The sequence below is a fragment of the Pezoporus occidentalis genome, unplaced genomic scaffold (genome assembly GCF_034315485.1).
Source record: "Pezoporus occidentalis ecotype Australia unplaced genomic scaffold, CSIRO_AGI_Poc_V1 ctg87, whole genome shotgun sequence".
NCBI lineage: Eukaryota > Metazoa > Chordata > Aves > Psittaciformes > Psittacidae > Pezoporus > Pezoporus occidentalis.
In genome coordinates this window covers 2,282,598-2,300,762 of record NW_026916231.1, presented here as the reverse complement: position 1 = coordinate 2,300,762, position 18,165 = coordinate 2,282,598, and the positions used below count along the sequence as shown (strand labels likewise).

The 18,165-nt window shown below is 38.9% G+C and overlaps 1 protein-coding gene across 8 annotated transcripts in view; it reads right to left on the bottom strand.

Moving 5' to 3' along the window:
* Positions 1–18,165, bottom strand: part of RUNX1T1 (RUNX1 partner transcriptional co-repressor 1) — a 121,212-nt gene that overhangs the window by 83,545 nt on the left and 19,502 nt on the right. For 3 of the 8 annotated variants that reach the window (XM_062604569.1, XM_062604570.1, XM_062604568.1), the window contains exon 2: positions 17,323–17,495. The exons of 4 other annotated variants lie outside the window; for them this stretch is intronic. In XM_062604569.1, the coding sequence (XP_062460553.1) occupies positions 17,323–17,410 (88 nt within the window). In that variant the 5' untranslated portion in view covers positions 17,411–17,495. Of the gene's footprint in view, positions 1–2,504; positions 3,031–17,322; positions 17,496–18,165 lie in introns of those variants that run through there. One more of the 8 variants, XM_062604572.1, reaches the window with a different exon arrangement.

Here is an 18,165-nt window from a genome sequence, read left to right as displayed (position 1 = left end):
AACACATTCACAGTAATCAGACAAACTGGTGTATGGTATTAGATTTGAACACTGTTCCCCCAGGATCAATTATTTAGAGATAAACACTTCCTAGAATTCACTACATAGAATGACAAAATGGTTAACTTGGTTACTGCAAGCTGCATGTTAATTGGATTATCTTTCTAGAGACTTTTCTCAGAGTTGCAGTAGTGCCTTAACAGAGATCTGAATCACTTTTACAGCGTTTGATTAGGCAGCCTCACTGCTGTCACTTTGCCCTGACAGGGAAGGAAGGAGGTGAGCAGCCAGTCACAATTATAACAGTACGTGCAGTTCGTCTCTGAAGGGCAAATTTAGTTTGTGTAAGTGTTATCGCTACACATAAACCAGAACCCGTCTTTATGACTTCCTGTTCTTTCCCTGAAAGAAGGACTTCAGATGTCAGAATCACTAAAGGGATGCTTCTGAAATCAAGACTTCACACGTACACAAAAGGCAATGACATAATATCAGATTACATAAAAATACACATCCTTTTAATCTCCTGTACATAATGTGCTTACTTTTAAAATACAAAATCTGCCCCAGATGGCTAATAATGCCCATTTGAAAAAAAACACCACCACAATATTAAAGGGCTAAAATATGCTGCGAACAGATTGAGAGGCAGTTCATCCTAGAGGAGAGTAAAAAAGTGCAGATGGGTGTCAAAAATAGCCAAGTGTCAGATCTGTTCAAGTATCTCCATTCTGGCACATGCTCCCAGTCACAGCTGTTAGTGTATTCTCTGTATCCAAGTGCAAGGTTTTCTAACACTCTGAGCTGACATTAAAACACACTTCTTGCTTGCTACTGCTCTAAGAGAATGCTGGAAATTAAAGATTTATTTAATGGTAAAGCTTAACAAGTATTGATAAGGCTGTACATACTCGAGTGTGGGGCATGCCATTTTGATTAAAGATGCATGAAATTTTAACCAGCAGGTAGAGTAAGTAATTTAAATGCCAAAGGCTTAATAGGTTTTCAGAAACCTCCACTCTAGGCATTCCAACACTGTTTTGCCAACAGCCCCAAATAATGCACACAGGGATCAAAACTGGTAAGATTGTGTCATTTTAGTTACATTTAAGTATCTTAATAAAACACAGAAATATTAAGAGAGTATGAGTCTCATAAAAATATAAGGGAAACAGGAGTGGAATCAAATTATACAGAATGCAGTTTTCCAAATTAATGAATTACCATGATATTTCTAATGAAGATCACATTCCCAGGAACGTAATGCATGCAAATCAAATTTGACATTTAAAGGGTTAAATTGACCTTTCATAGTCCTCAGTTGTTATCTATGCAAATTAATTTGCCCATATTTCAACCATATAAATCCTCTTAGCCTTGTGCTTTGAGCAGAGACCACTTTCTTGCTACAACCAGAGGATCAGCAAACATACCAGCAGTAGGGTACGACCGTGTATAAAAATCCTAAAAGGAAAACATTTTTCCAACAACTGGCAATACCTACATGCAACTGTGGTTGCAGCAAACTGGCAGATACTGTTTCAAAACACCATCTGTGAGGTGTACAGACTCTCTGTGATCAAGCGTAGCCTCTTCTGCCTGTCCTACCCAAATAATCCACAAGAACCAGCCAGCTGTAGGATCTCTAGCCCTGTCTTTTTTTATCCAGAGACACAGGCTGCTATAATCAGGCACATGGCTTTCTCAAGTCCTTACCAAAGGGGGAGAAAAAAAACGAACAAAACACACCAAATTCAATCCACTCAGTCATGGTCAAGCATCTCACAAAACCCCTCAGACAAATCTCCCGGCATAGAAGCCCTGTTTTCATTGGCAATAACAATTATCAATCAGACAAGTGATCATAATATCCAAGGATAATATTTTCCTGAGGAAATCGACCTATTAAAATTTCCAGCTCCGCGACAATTCCTCTAATTCAGTAGGGGTTTTTTATTGTTTTATTTTGAATCAACATATTTCAGTGATCTGCCCGGTGACAGTTAAGGACTACGATTTAGGACAATGCTGGAATAATTTGTTTTACAAATCTTCTTCACTTCTCTGACATAAGCAGCTTCTCACAGAGAGAATTCAGCTGATGGGTGAATGCTGTGAATGATATCTACCGATCAAACGTTTGCAGCTTCAAGGTAGAGCTGACAGTCACGAAAGCAAGCCCAAAGCTGCATTTCTCTTCGCTAAAAATGATCCCCCTTGCAGAGACCTGCACCCACAAAGCTGGTGACTTTCTGCTATTTCTATCCCTTTTCACTGAAACATCCAGTCCTGCTGTAAGTATCATCTCTGGCAGTTCCCTTGCACAAATTCCCCTCCCCCAAACATATACACAACAGAATTAGCATCCACAATCGCTCCATACCCGTATCAGCTTGCAAATCACCCTCTATATTAAAAGAGCAAGGAAAAACAAATATTATCAAAAAAAAACAATTAGCGTTTCCTCATTTAAAACCAAAAGAGCTGCAATAATTTCAACTCACCAGGCATCCTTGGATAAAATATACCACACTGTAAATGGCTCTCTCCTAAAAGCAAGCTTATTTAGGGCTCAGTGCCTCCTGTTCTGGAATGAACAGAGAGAAACGAGGAGGGCCATCAGAACTGGCTGTGGCAGCGTAGCTGGAGGCAGGATGCTGGGCGCGTGCGTTTGCCAGGCAAAGACAGATGGAGAGCTGACACTCTGTATTGCACTTGGAGCAGAAATGTGAATGATGACAGGAGCACATGTGGCCTTGAACCCAGCCCTGTCTCTTCAGGCAGAACAATGACAGGGATGTGTGTGCAAATTATCACAACCCTGGCTCCCCTCAGCTGACTCCTTTTACTCTACCTTTCACACCAAGTTCCAGATGACCAAAGAATAGAAACTAAAATGCAGAGTGATACGCTAAACACTGAATTATTCATTTTTTTTTCTTTAAAAGTTAACCCTTTCTTTTGCTGACAACTATTAAAGAAAAAAGCATTGCTTCCAATCAGCTCTCCTCCAAAAGTAGAAACAAATTCATTCTTTAACAGCCATAATTTTGCACACCATAGGACTACGTTTGTTTATTTAGCTGGAAATTCAAACACGCATGAGGATATATATGAGAAAGTCCCCCTTCCTCTTCTTCCCCTCCCCACACTTTTGTCATTATTATGTTGTTTTACTATAGTGAACAGAGTATCAAAATCACTCCCTTTCTCAGATTCTCAGTAGCATGTGTAAAATAGAACACACTTAGAAAGCAGACCACTTTTATTTTACTATAGTGCTTTTAACCCCCTGGGATTCCTGCATTGATATGTTCCAAACATTTGCAGCTTACTCTCCTTTACCTTCATCGTGATCCATGGGGGATGAAAACAAAATCTTCCCTGTAAAGCTTTTTCAAAAGCTAAACAATCATGTCCTCCCAATTTGTGATTTTGCACACCCCTTAAATGTTTATCCTTCGCATGAATAACGTATGCCTGGCTAGGTTCAATGCACTCTTCCTTATTAAGCTTTAATGGACACCATGATACATAAAACTACAAGTCTTTGTTACAGTGCTTTATCTAAAGCTGGCTATTTTCTTCTCAGCAGTCCCTCTTTAGTCCTTTGTAAAACATCTCTACCTCTTAGGAGAAACATACGCCTGACTCGCATGCCTTCTGTAGCACGTATAGCTTCACACAAAATTCTAGGCACAAGGAAAAATATCTTCTTTTTCAAAACTCTCCTTCCATTTAGCACTTGCAAAAGCCTCTCGTTTCCTATAGAATGCTTCTCTCCAGCAGTTAACACATAGGTGCTGGTTCTGACTTTGCCTTTGCAGTATCTGTTTAAACCCATATAGAAAGGCAGCGATTCTCAGTCAGACCTTCAGCAGCCACATTTCTCTCCATGTAAAACGCATCCTTTTGTACTTATTTGTGCATTCCCCTGGTTTTGCATTATGCTATCCTCTGCCTCTGCTACGCAGAAATAACTCTGCTTTCAGGCCTTCCTCTTCCTTCCTCTAGCTGCCACAGAGCCTGATAATGATCTGTTTAGGAAAAGGACACACATGCGAAATTAAGCACAAAAAAAAATAACAACCCTTCCAATATCCGGACTGAACTCATGAATATTTCACACTTAAAGCATATGAGTCACTTCATTTACTGATATTTCCACAATAACTTTTTAACACTATCTAGCTGCCACCCTTAAGCTTCACTTAAATGGGAGACTCCTAACAGGACTGCCAAATTCAAGACACTCAAAGCAGCAAAGAAGCAGCTCCCCTCACGCCAGTGAAGACCCTGGCACTGACAATCCAACGTGTCTGCGACTGGAGGTGAGTCTTTTCTTCACCTTCATCAGATATCTACTGCAATGAAGTTCTCTAAAGGATTTCTGAGTGTCAGGGAGCCCAAGAGTAACACCAAAACATGAAAACATTTTCGTGACAGACTGCTTTCATAAAGGGGGGAAAGGCAGAGGGGGAAGGCGAGAAAAGCAAGGGAGAGAAGGAAAGTCTGGGCCACCGAGGCCTTTAAAGAATTTACCATTCTTTTTATTATTTGATGCACTACTTAAAACCAGTCAGTTACTATTGTATTTGCTGTGTTGTTTTTCTTTTTTAATGCTGTACTCTACATGAAAGGAAAAACATTTTCACAGTTGGAAGTGCAACCTTTCATCAACATAGATGCAGCCTGAATCAGCTCCAGAGTAGAATGTAACGTGTCAAAGGTGTGACGCATTTTAATAAAAACGAACAATATTCAGTTTTAAAAGAAGGTCTTAATATCAGTACACTGTAAATCCACAGACCACAGCTCACGAAATTGAACTTCCATATGCTGTGTGATTATGCATCTTTTTTCTGTGTGTAAAAAGCCTTTTTTAAGCTGTTATCTGACTACAGTAATTACCACTTAAATTGATCCACGTCAACAAAACCTGGATCCCTGGAGATTCTCACCTAGAAGTCTGCTTGTGGAAGGGGCTAACAGAATGCCTGTGCATCTGAGACTACTTCAGCATTTTCTCAAGCAGCCAGCTGCATGAATAGTTTTTCCCTCACATTATTTAATACACTGAGGCAGGCTGCAACCCATTTGGCAGTCCTCCCTGAATAAATATCTGTGGATATTTATTCGCTCTGCCCACCCCACCCCCATTTTTAATGCAGTCACTTAAAACTTGCCCTAACAGTTTTTGCACAAGGTCTGAAATTTTAGCAGGCCAAGCAAAGGTGGACAGCCCTTTCTGTAAAACAGTTTTGTTCTCCACTAAGGAAAGGCAGTGGTTTTAACACACTGTACCGCAAGAGTTGGTAGTAATACCAAAATGAAAGGGATACAGAGAATGAAAAACCCAGAAGATAATCTTCAGCCAGTTTCTTTATGGTGTGCATTATGCTACACCTTCCTGGGTGGGAATCAGCCTCTTCTTTGACAATCATTCAAAACACTTTACAAAATAATATTAAAGAATCCTCTACAACTCTTAATATCTTGAAAATGGGTAAAAAAGGCAGAACAGTTTCCACACTTGTATATGTGAAAGGGGAAAATAATTTTTATGCAGTGGATGATATAAAGTCACCAAGACATAGATCTGATGGAAAAGAGAGATTCCAAACGATCACTATTTAGAAGTGCAGAGAATGTCTTCTGCACAAGGCTAGTTTAATAACAGGGACTGGAAGTCCACTGAAACGCATCTGTAGTTAATGAAAGCTCTCTATTAACAGTGAAGGAAGAATTTAACTCAAAGCTTTTCTGTAGGACTTCTCAACTTCCCGCTCTACTTATAGCAGACTGTTGTGATACATTGTGACTTCACACAGTGGGTATTAAGTGAGTTAATTCAAAGGAGCTGAAACCTCATTGATCCTAATTGAAAGCAATACACCCAACCAAATAGTTTTCTACCCCATCTGCTCTGGCCTGCCACCAGCTATTCAATACAAGAGAATTAATAGTTTCAGATATTCTAGCAGACCCAATAAAAGCACTCATTTAAGCAGGACTGCATTAACAAAGTGAAAAACCAAGGGCAAAATGGGTTCAAATGGAGCATTTTACTCCTAGTTGGCTTTAACAAAGCTGAATAATGCTTATTCTGACTTTTTATGTGCAAGACTTGATAAACTGAATGAGAAGGCACTCAATGATCAGCCAACGAGCATTGATGAATGGTCATTAGGACCCCCCCAATCTCAGGGAAGGCCATTCCACAAAGTGGCACACCAGCTTGAAAGGGCGGACTCACTAATGTCCAGATTTCCCCGCTTGCTTGTTCCACTTTCACTTTCAGACCACTGGCCACCAAATGAGGCTGACATATTGGAAAATAATCTTTTATGGGCGAGTGGTAAATAAAAATGGAGGCATTAGCTGGGCTTTCAAATTCAAATCTGCTAGTTTTGTCAGCCCCCAAACGTTTTGATTTTCCACCCAGCTGGAAGCTATTAGTGTTTTCTTAAGGCATCCCACTGACAGGACAAACCCACCTCATGTGTGAGCTGTAGAGCTGATGTGGGGGGACAGGGGACAACCACTTCTGGATGCTTTCTGAACTTTATTCCATGAATTGTCCAACCAAAGTACAATAAAGGCAACACCTTCAGGAGAAGCTCACTGATTTCTTGCTGCCCAGTATCTCCTTCACCTCGTGCAACAGTAGTACACCTAGGACTGTAATGGGTACCCTCAGTGTGACTTTTTCCATGACATTGTACCTAACCTCCCTTGTTTTTACTGCTCTACCACAAAAGAGCTCAAGCTATTCAAGAACGGCACTTCTTTCTAAACTCCTACTTCTTTGTTTGGAAAGGGAATTAAGATATTCCAGTAAGATAGGTGCTTATCTGTTAACAGTAGCTCTTAATGCATGCAACACAAAACATTCGCCAGATAACAGTAAACATTTCCCTAAGCATTTCCTTATTGGCAAGGCTTTCTGGACTTTTTGAAAAAAAAAAAAAAAAAATACAAATAGGACCTTTAAACCACACAGAGCTCTGTGAAACACAGGCTAATTGAAATTACCTGCACACACAAATACCTCAACAGTTGATAGCTAGAGTCACTAAGCTGGGAAGAAATTATCCTTGGTTGTCTAAGAAAAACTGTTCATCATGTTACCTGTAGAAGTGGATTAAATTCAGTGGAGGTGAGAAAGGATCCATCTCTTGTTTCAGTTAAGTAAACTTAGAAGTCATACTATTTCAACAGGATAATCACAAATTAGTCCTCTAAAGAAGACTTCCTCTCTTAATGAAAGCAAGTTTGGCTGTGGGTCAGACTTAGCAATGTAGATTGCCTATTGCTTTCTGATCAAAAAAAGAACAACAAAAAATAATTCATTCATGTTCAACATTGCCAGAAATCCCAGTGGCATTTCTGGTGTATTTCAGTTTTTAAAATAATGAAAATATATGTAAAGATGTAGCATAGAAGAAGAGTTCTACCAGAAATTGACTCAGAATGAGAGGGCCAATGCAGGCTTCAGGTCTCAAAGAACACATGCCCTTTTGCTCTACATACACATTTTAGTAAGAACACTCATGTGGACAAACTCACATATATGTACCTGTGTTAGTGTCTATTTCTTTCACTTGGTCTGGGCTAAACCAAGTTTTGCCTTATATTTTTATTAGATACAGTATTTTCCATAATGTGAGTAAAGCAAATTAGAATTGACTGCTAATTTATATCATTAGCTGGATTCAAAGAATATTACCAAACCATCTGACCACAGACACCACTGAAGCACTTCAGAAAATTTGATATTGATTTGATATTATTTCTGAAAGGACACCAGAAAATACCAAAGATGCCGTCTCACACACAGCAGACAGAAAATATTCAGTGTGACCTGGAGAAGCCTGGATGAGAATATCATGTCCTGCTGAAATAGGGTCAAATTTTAAGATCCAAAAAGAAAAGAAAAAAAAAGGGGAAGAAGAAAGAAAGAAGGAAAAAAAAACGTTTCAAGCTATCAGTTGCTTTTTTACTTGAAGCTCAGACTTTGCATTTAACATGGGTAGGGAAACTCCTCCTGCTGTAGTATATTAACCCTTGTTTTGACCTCTAATCGATGTCTTTTTAATGCATAGTATTTTCATAATAAAGATAATGTGAGAGCATATTTGTGTGAAAGTGTATCTACCACAAGCCATAAATTCGAGCCTTGCATTTTTCTTTGTAACACGTCAATATTTGTGACACTAACTAAACATATTTTATTCATTTGACAAGGACTGTTACATTATATTGAAAACTTTTGTTTCAATGTCACCACCTCCCCGTTTTGACTGATGGCGAGTTAGTTTTGTTAAAACGCAAGGGGTGATAGCGTATGCTCCAGTGAACTTTCCCTCCTCTCAGCACCAGAGACAAAAACCTGCAGCTCTGCTCTGTGCTGGCAGCCATCTGGCCAGCTTTCTCTCAATGCCTGCCCCACACCACACTGCAGGCAAAATTTCAGGGCTCTAGAGCTCTGTGGAGCTATTCATGACATACCAATTTCACATTTTCTGCTTGTACGCTTGCAACAATAAATGCTAATGAGGACTATGAATGACATTTTTAAAGACAATAAAAAGGTCTCCAAATCCCTTGCATATGGAGACACTATTTTCTAAACTTCACCTTCTGTTAGGGACCCATTACACTCTAAAGGAAAAAAATAACCTAAGGAGAACAATGAGATGATCAAAGCATAACCAAGTCCTTACGAATTCCAAAGAAAACAATGCTTGCAAAGCTAGCTTAATGACAGACAGATTTTACGCTGATGTACAGTGGTAACACTTCAGCACAGTAACTCTCTTTTTTGATAGTACTGTGTCCTGGGTTCAGCTCTAGCACTGATATTGGGGGGGGAGGGGGTGTAGTGTTTCAAAAACTGGGGGGGGGGGGGTGTGGAAGTCATAGCAAATCCTCACTTTCAAACCCCACAAGCAATAGATTTGGACTTTGTAATTATGAATCTCTAGATGAGTCCAAGAGTAAACTGTTACCATTAACTGATTTGGAATGCTACGCTTTCATAAGATATTACTGCACTGATCAAGTGTGTTCAAGAGAAATACCAAATTTTCATCTTTTCTTTCCCCAAATCTGCCTTCCTTTGGCAATGCTATTGCTAAAAAAAAGCCCAAACAAACAAACAAGTTGCCTTTATTCTTGGTACTGTCTTTTGAATTTAATTAAAGACAGTTTCCCCTTAACAAGGATTAAAAACACTTTCAGGAAAATCCACCAGGTGGAGCAAATACACAGCAATACAAACTACTTATTTATGTTCCCACTGCCATTTTTAACAGCGAAAATGTTTTACATTGAAATGCTCTTACCTCTTGACCTCCCTTCTTTACCCTTTTGTCACATATTGATCAATTTGTACTTATTTACCACATTTATAATAGCACAAAAGCTTTGTTCATAGGGGTCTTCGTACAAAGCTATTGTTCCAGATGAGTTTCAACAGGAATTTGCAGTCCACAATAGTAATCAGATACATAAGGAAAATTAAAGAATGGTATTATTCAAATATATACATGTCTATATTCAATTATATAATGATAACGTTGTACTTGTAAAACAAACTGACAAGCATTCAGACAATAAAGCTTACTCTTAGGCAGCCAAATCTTTACACTGGCCTCCACTACAATGGGCTGGAACCCCAGCCATTCCGCATATCCTGTTATGCGCTTATACACACAGTAGTGCTGGTAACATCACAGCAGCACCACTGTACACTATGTTAGTGTTTACTATTAATGCCTTTATTTTAGTATGACATCCATCAACTACTAAGTAATTTCAAGAGTGAATGCATGAGGACCATAAATAAATATCTGAGGAGATCTAGGACAGCTAAGCATTCATTTCCCCATTTAAATTATTTGTTTTACAGCACCAGGTGAGAAAGCCACTTCCTCAAGTATTTTAACATACCCTGATGAATGAGAAGGTCTAATGGCATAGAGGCAGGGGGGCACCTTTTTACATGAAGAGAACTAAGTCCTAACAGGAAAGTGGTTATGGATGAGTTTTCTCACAGTTATAATAGGACAACCCACTGTCAGACCTTGTAATTGCTAAAATGGCAAAGCAATATTACCAAGTGAACTGCTCTAATGCAGTTCAGCATCTGGAAACACAGCAGAATGAGTGCACAGACTCATTCAACCCCTGATGATGGAAAAGCATTATCATTTGCGAGTGACAAAGGGAAGGCACTGATTTTAGTTAAACATTTTTTTTGTTTGTTTCCACTGCTTTCTTAGTTACACCTCCTATCATGTTTTCCTCTTGCTTTTTCATTCAGTGCCCTCCATCTTCTCTCTGCCACTACATCTATTCCTATGTTCTTCATTCTGGTGCCACCTTCTCTCTACCTTCTCCAACCCACTATGTGATTTGCCTGCTTCTGCTAGCTTGGACATTCAACCTCACCCACTTCTGCTTCCCCAAAAGCTAGATGTCCCAGATTTGGTCCTCACATTATGGTGAGTAGTTCCATAAAATATTACCCACATAAATTAACACATAAAAAAGATCAACAACCAGAACTCCTAACAGGGAGGACAAACACTGCGTCAGTTAGGTTTCCACTAGAAAACAGGACTGGAATGGGATCCACTTAACGTGCAATCAGAGGAGCACAGCACTTTCCCTGGAAGGATGATGTGTTGACACAAGCTTTGTGCTTTTAGTCTGATCCAGGCAAATCCCATCACAGCTAAGGAAAATTAACATACAAAATCTTTGTTTCTTTAGGAAAGGGGAGGAGCCTTGAGGAACACAGGCCTTTAAATATCATTTCATTTTACCTAATTGTGTTGTACTCCACATGGTGCTTCATTGTAGCCATTCAGCAGAAAAGCAGAAAAAGAATGCAGAGGTGATTATGAAGTGGAATTTCATACCAAGAGCAAATTACACCACTTCACACTAGGAGAACATCTGCAAAGCGCAGCAGTAAGTGTTTGGGTACAATGCAAGGTACCAGTTTTAATAAAGCCCAAACCGGGTTCAGAACTGTTATCCACAAGAACTTCACTTATGGAAGACTGTCACAGCAGAGACTTGCAGTGATGCCCAAGATTTTTTTTCAAACAGAATACTGATTTCAAATCATTATCTCTGAGGCATTTTTGAGGTGGCAACCATGGATTAAAGGCTATCATTTTCTGCCATTTTCAAAGAGGAGCTAGACACCACACCCAATGGATAGGAGAAAAGACAGTGTGGTTATTGTCGTCACCACATGTCACCGGAGAAGTTTCTTTTACTATGCTGTTGGTTGAACTGGGCAAAGGTTGTAGACAGTTTATTAGATTAGGAACTGCAAAAAACAAAGGCATGTGAAACACTGGAAGGAGGGACACACATGACTTGTAAAGGTTTAACTAATAACGCTTACATACAATTTCCTCTGTATGTACAAACTCTCCAAGAAAATGACACTGACCGCAATGCATAAACCATCTTTTCCTCATCCTGTAGATACAAGCAATGCTTATTTAAACTATGGCTTCTTTACAGTATGTCAGAGACTTAAAATTATATGTCCAAGTAATTCACTTTTACTTAAGGGCACCTTTACACCAGAGTAACCTAAGGAGTTCATAATGAAGAAGGGGGCCTGATTCTAAAGTTGAAGGATTACATACATATGAAGAGTTTATTAGATGATTACTGATACACTGAAACAGCTCTTTTGTTGCACCATCCCCTGCAAATCCTTCTTAGATGGAGGATTAGTGGCACAATAGATCATAATGACTCTTTTGGTCCCACTGCACTATCAATTTCCAGCTGCCTGTTCCCACTGAAGGCTCTCTCTCAAGGGTCCCCAGAACCCTTATGTAGCAATGCTTGTATGCAAGGAAAAAAAAAAAGTATATCTTTAAATATGTATTACAAAACTCTAATGAAATATTAGCAGAGAAAATATAAGTAACTGCTGAAATTATTTCCATCTCACCTACAAAGTACCCAAAATCCTTAGCACATGAAAATGTCCTCTAAGACTGCAGGCGTAACTCTATAGACTGGACCAAATGCCTTCAGTGCAAAAGAAAATGAAACCTTAGTTAACTTCCAGCTCTTCTCCACTCCCACAACCACAAATATCTTTCTTGGACCAGCTTCTGCCCACATTAATAAAAGGCAATAGTCACATGCTACACTCATTTTCTGCTGCAAAGCCATACCAATTACGTCCCTTCTCTCTATTACTTGTACCTTGTGATCTTAAGTTCTGCCAGTACAACTACTAACAGCACTGTGCTACATACCAAAGTATTAAAATAACCCAAATAAGATTCATATTCTTCATTTATCATTCAAACATGAAGTCATAATTCTTCACAAATAGTAAAAAAAATATTCACGACCTTTACCTAACTGAACATTTTAGCTTTCAGCTACAAACTTGAGCTTTAGATCCCAATAAATACTTTTTATCTATGGGCCCAAACCTCACCAGTGCACAGAGCCCTGCCTTTTGCACCCATGAGTGACCTCAACAAACAGCAGCTATTAGGAGCAAGGACTATAACTGACCCTATCTCAACATAACACCAAGCTGGACATCTAAGCAAATCTCATGAATAAGGAGAATGGGAGCGCTGATAGCTGCCACCACTGTTTTAACAGACCATGCCAGAACAAACATTGGTTTGGTTTGCATCCACGGGATGAATAAAAATTATGTTGCCGAGCATGCTGAAAATGAAAGACATAAAATGCCAAGAATGATGATTGTGTTAATGATCACTAAACAAAAAAAAAAAAAAAATGTTTTCAGAAGTTTATTTGCTGCGTGCTACAAACTCCACCTAGAAGAATTTGCTCCTCACAAGATTTTAGCTCTGAAAATAAAAGGTCAAACAAGGGGAGACAGAATAAAGTCAAAGGAGAAAGCCACAAATTCAGAAGAGAAAGGGTTAACACACGTTTTGTTTCAGTCGGTATTATACCAATGCCAGAAATACAGGGAAAGACTAAAAAGAGCCAATTTTTTTTTATTATTATTATTCTTTAAAAGAAAAAAAAAAATCAGGCCTATATGTCACAGGGTTGGCCAGGCTGGAAGAACCGGCAGGAACCTCAAATTCCTGACCAAACCCTCTTCCACACAATGCCTCCTGAATGGAAGGAACCCAGGCCCGGCAGAGATAGCCCACTGTCAGGAACCAGCCCTGACGTTTGCGGACAGACGGGGCTGGCCTCGCAGGATGTCAGAGCAGCAAACTGCTGTTCGAGATACTGGCTTTTCACACACTCCCAGCCTGGATGTTTTGCTCTTCAGGTAATTAAACAAGGAAACGGGGCTGATGTGTACGAGTCTGACCCCTGCGCTGTGGCTCCGCAGTTCTGCTATCGACTTCCGCACGAACCGCCTGGAGCATCAACAGAAGCTTCTACTCCTGCTTCCAACACCAAGCTCTAAAACAAATCCTTCTGGAAGTATCTGCTGCTGCCTTTCCCTCCCTTTTTTTTTTTTTTTTTAAAGAAGGGCCAAATTACTTGCTCTGTTCCATACACCTTGCTGCTTTCTCATGAGAAAAAGAAGCAAAAAAGGAAAGAAATGGGTACTTACAGAACTAGCTGTTCTTCAGCCAGCCATTCAAAATATTAACTAACTGGGGGAGGGGTGGCACAGACAGAAAGACAAGGCAAGGGATTCCCAAATTAATGCTTACTTTAATGTCATTACTCAAAATGAAAAAGCTCCTCTGATTCATCCAACCAACTGCCAGACATTCACTTATTTAGAAATAAAATTATTCTGATTTAAGCATTTTTGAAGAGTCTTTGTCTTAGAAGAGGACATAAATCATTGAACCAGGCATCAGACAAGTAAACCAATGTTTTCTCTCTTTTTCCCCAAATTTAAGAAACAGGAAAAGGCAGGTGTTACTACCTATACTCAGTGAAAACCCCTACACAGGCTGCTCTGTGACTGACCTAGTTTCTATGCTCTTTAAAGGCTATTTAAACAAAAATTATTTTTTAAAAAGATAACACATTCCTCCTTCTTTCCGAAAAATCCACAGAATAGAATATTGGCTGAAAAGAGAAGAGCCCAGAAGAAAGAGAAGTACAAAAGCATGCCTGCTTGTCTGTGTTCAACACAAAGAACATTAAATGAAAACAACTGGCACACAGCCAAATTCCTATACAGGCAAAGAGATTCAAATAAATTGATTTCACGCATCACACTGACCTGGGATCAGTGAGCAATGGTACAATACACTCGCTGCTCCATGTGGGGCAAAGCCCATTAACGTTATCAGAGCCAAAGTACATTAGCAAGAGGGGTAGGGGAAAAACAGAGAACCCAAACTCTGCAAACTCAGGGGGAAAAATCACTTTGAAAAAGGAACTTCAGCTCCAGCTGGAGTGCTTGGTTTCAGTTTACCAATAAATACATTGTATTGTGAGTGTTCGTCCTCTGCTCACCCCAAAGGATTCAAAGATCGTATTTTCAAAATAAAACAAATACTAATGTCACACACATTCCCCTTCCATCCCTACTTTTAACACAGCTGTTTCAAACTCGGTTATTCTCTGTGAATTTCCTCCCTTCCCCATCCACCAGCGTTTTATATAGATTATGGGTTATTTTCTTTGTAGTTCAAAAGCTGTATTCCTGCCCAGGATACTCTTACTAGCTCAGAAAGTAAAGATGGAGAAATCAGCCACTGCGCTCAACTGGTCCAAATCAACCTGACCTACAAAATAAACCGCTGTATTTGCAAAGCAGCAGTGAGCAGCAGGGCTCCAGCTCCCTTTGCAGAGTCATCCAGGCACGCTTCCTCATCACGAGGCAGACTCTCCAAACCAGTGTATTTTGAATTTCACTTTCTTACACTGTGTGAAGTAACCCGTGTGTGCCATGGAGTCTCCTCTTGTCATCCCGGCTTGGTTTTTCATTAGGATCTCTCACACTCCAATCAAGAGCAACGCTAGCAAGCCACAGGTGTGCACCACATGAACAGATGAAAATCTGATTGTGAGCTGTGTAATGACAATTCACTGTCTATAATACACTTGTCCCATTTTGCATCTGTTGTATGTTAGAAGGGGGTTTATTATTTCCATTGTACATACATAAGATACATACATAAGCAAACAACTGGTTTTAAGATAAAAAAGCTAGACAAAAGACTTTGCAAGAGCAAAACAATGATGACAATGCCTGAAAAGGATCACATCAGCAAAGGTAGTCTAATGTTACAAGAGGCTGTCTCTTCAAGGAGGTGATACTCAAACAGCTTTAATTTTGCCATTTTGGTCTCAAATAGCAAGTCAAATCTTGCTGGGCACAGCAAAGTCCTTTTCAAGTTAAGCTCTAAGAATGTTGGCCTCATCTCTCATCACTCATCCAAATTTAGGTATGGAGCTTCTTGGCTGTTTAAGACTAAAATTTTTGAATGTGTAACAAACACATACATCTAGATAAAGGTACCTTACCTAGTCACCTCATTTCAAATAAATGTCAAAATGGGAATGCCCAAAGATCTAACACTTGCTAAACACCACTGATCACTCTCTTTTATAAAGGACTACAAAGCAATTTTGGATTTATCTTCATCACCATATACAGTATCATCGATTTTGTAAGTTGTGCTATAGAAAGGATGTGTCTATTTTGGTATAAGGCTACACAGACAGAACTGTACAGGAAAGGGAGCCAGCAGCTTCACAATAGCTGAGATGCGCCTGCACCCAGGTGATAGAGGCAGCCTGACCTGCCCAACGGTTAGCAAGACAGATAATGTGCTCTTCCCTTCCATTATGAATATTTCAGTAGTACAACCAGATCACTTGGACTTTATAAGAATGAAGTGAATTTCAGTCATATTAATTCCTTCTTCTATAAAAAATGGATAGTATTAGAAAACATGTCTATGTTGTAGGAAATTTCCATTATCTTGCACGTGCTCTGACAGCAATAAACCTCAATAAGCTTCCCATTAGTATGCCAGCACTGCATGCTTCAGACATGCAATCTTTACTTTTACATTTATTTTCAAAATCCTTTATGAAGATCCATACGGTAAAAGAAACCAAACAACAACCACCTGTACAGAGTACACTTACACTTTGAAAAACAGACAGTAGATAGAAAAAAGGAAAACTAGTCAGAAGCTAAACCACTGCTAAATTAGCAAAATAAAAATGCAAGAAGAAACCCTGCTAAGATTATTCATTCTTTTTCAATGCTGACTGTGTAGAGGAAGGTCCCAGAAAAGCATTTACTTGTTTAAAACTGAGCTAGGAACTCGAATTAGAATGCAAATTCATTTTAAGTAAGATTTCATTTTTTGAAAGGATGTTCACACTGGTGCAAAGAACCTCAGCCCCAGCCCCTTGCCATGAGTGATGTGCAGCACCCCACTGGCTCTCCCAGCTGTGCTCCATCACCCCACAGACAGAGCAGCATGAGCCACCATATCTCAGGTAAGGAGATTAGTGATATGATCAAGGCTTAGCTGCCTTCACAACTAACTGGAACAGAGTCTAGAGTGTTCAGACACTATTCATTTTATTTTGGTATCATACTGTGTCAAAGTTATGTCCTAAGCGAAATGGTCCAACACTAAGAACAAAAATACCAGAGTGCAGGAAAGCACTTAAAATCAGTTTAGTTCTTGCCATCTAGACACACCATTTTAGGAGAAGTAATGTAGTTACAAGTCAGGAAAGAGAGTCATAGGTTACCTAGAAATTTTGTTCTGCCATAGCAGATTTATTTTTCTAATATGGTAAAAATCTTTGCACACAAGGAGCAAAAATATTTATTCTCAGTATCATCTCAATCCCATTTATCAGATTCCCAATGCAAAGAGTTTACCAGAGGCTTCCACTAAATTACAAACACAACCATTTTGCCAATGTGATTACAACTGTCCCTTAACCTGGTTAAAAATACTGTTCTAATTCACAGTTCAGGAAGCTGAACTTCATTATTTTCACAGCTCAGCCAAGTAATATTTACATGACACATGAAAAGCACATATCTCACCAGAAGTAAAAAGCACAGTTAAAACTTCCATATACATGTATTTTAAGGTAAGGAAGATTTCAGAAAAGTCATCACTGACAGATTTTATTGGCATTACTGTACTTAAGAACTGAAGTGACATTAAAATGAAGACACCACTTTCATTGATTTAGACAGACTCTTTGAAGGCTAAAGGGAAAGATTTCTTTTTTAGTTACAGTTTACAAGGCAAGGTACAGTCATTTAAAATAGCTTCTAAAAGGTATGCACATTACAAAATCAAATATTTTTCTTTTCCTTACCTTGACAAAATTCAAAGTTCCCTTTTTTCCGGCAGTCACCTATCACTAAACTCAGTGCTCTCCAAGTGTTTCTTTTGACAGATATCATTCTCCACCAATCGCTCTGCTAATTTCCTCTTTCCTTTTCTGACTGGGACAGGTACTATGTTCACCAGCCCAGAGATCAATCTTTTCTATTGACAACAACAAATGAAAAAAAGAAAAAAAAAAAAAAGAAAAAAAAAAAAGAAAAAAAAAGGAAAAAAAAAAAAAGCAGATATCACAGGCAGTTTGAAGCACCACCACCACACCCCTTCATTTGCATGATAATAGCAGTCTTAAATAAAAAAGGTAAGACAGAAATGCTATCATTCCAAATCAATTACCCACATTTTCTTGGTTAATATAAGGCAGTACTTTAAAACTGTATCAATTCTTTGACAAAGGCCGTTTCATAAGTTGCTCATTTAAAACATTTGACATACAGACAGCAATGAACTAAGGGCATCTTATATTCCACCACGAAAATACCTATTAGCTAATTCTGTAAAAATGCTTGGGTTTAAATACATTCATATAATATAAAATAATACATACTTTACCTGGTTCAACAGAAGCTCTAGAGAATGATTTATTAAGCCAACATGGTTACTAAAAATAGAGACCTTGCAGTTACGTATTGCTATACTAATTTAGACTTGTAAATCCTAACAGCAAGCACATTTAAACAAAGGAAGATCAAAAAGCTATTGATATATTTACACATCACCCTCCCACTTTTGAAAAGGCAATTTCCCTCCCACTCCAACACCTACAAAAACTGTTTATTTGGGTTACACAAATACTTTGTCATTTGTATGAGTC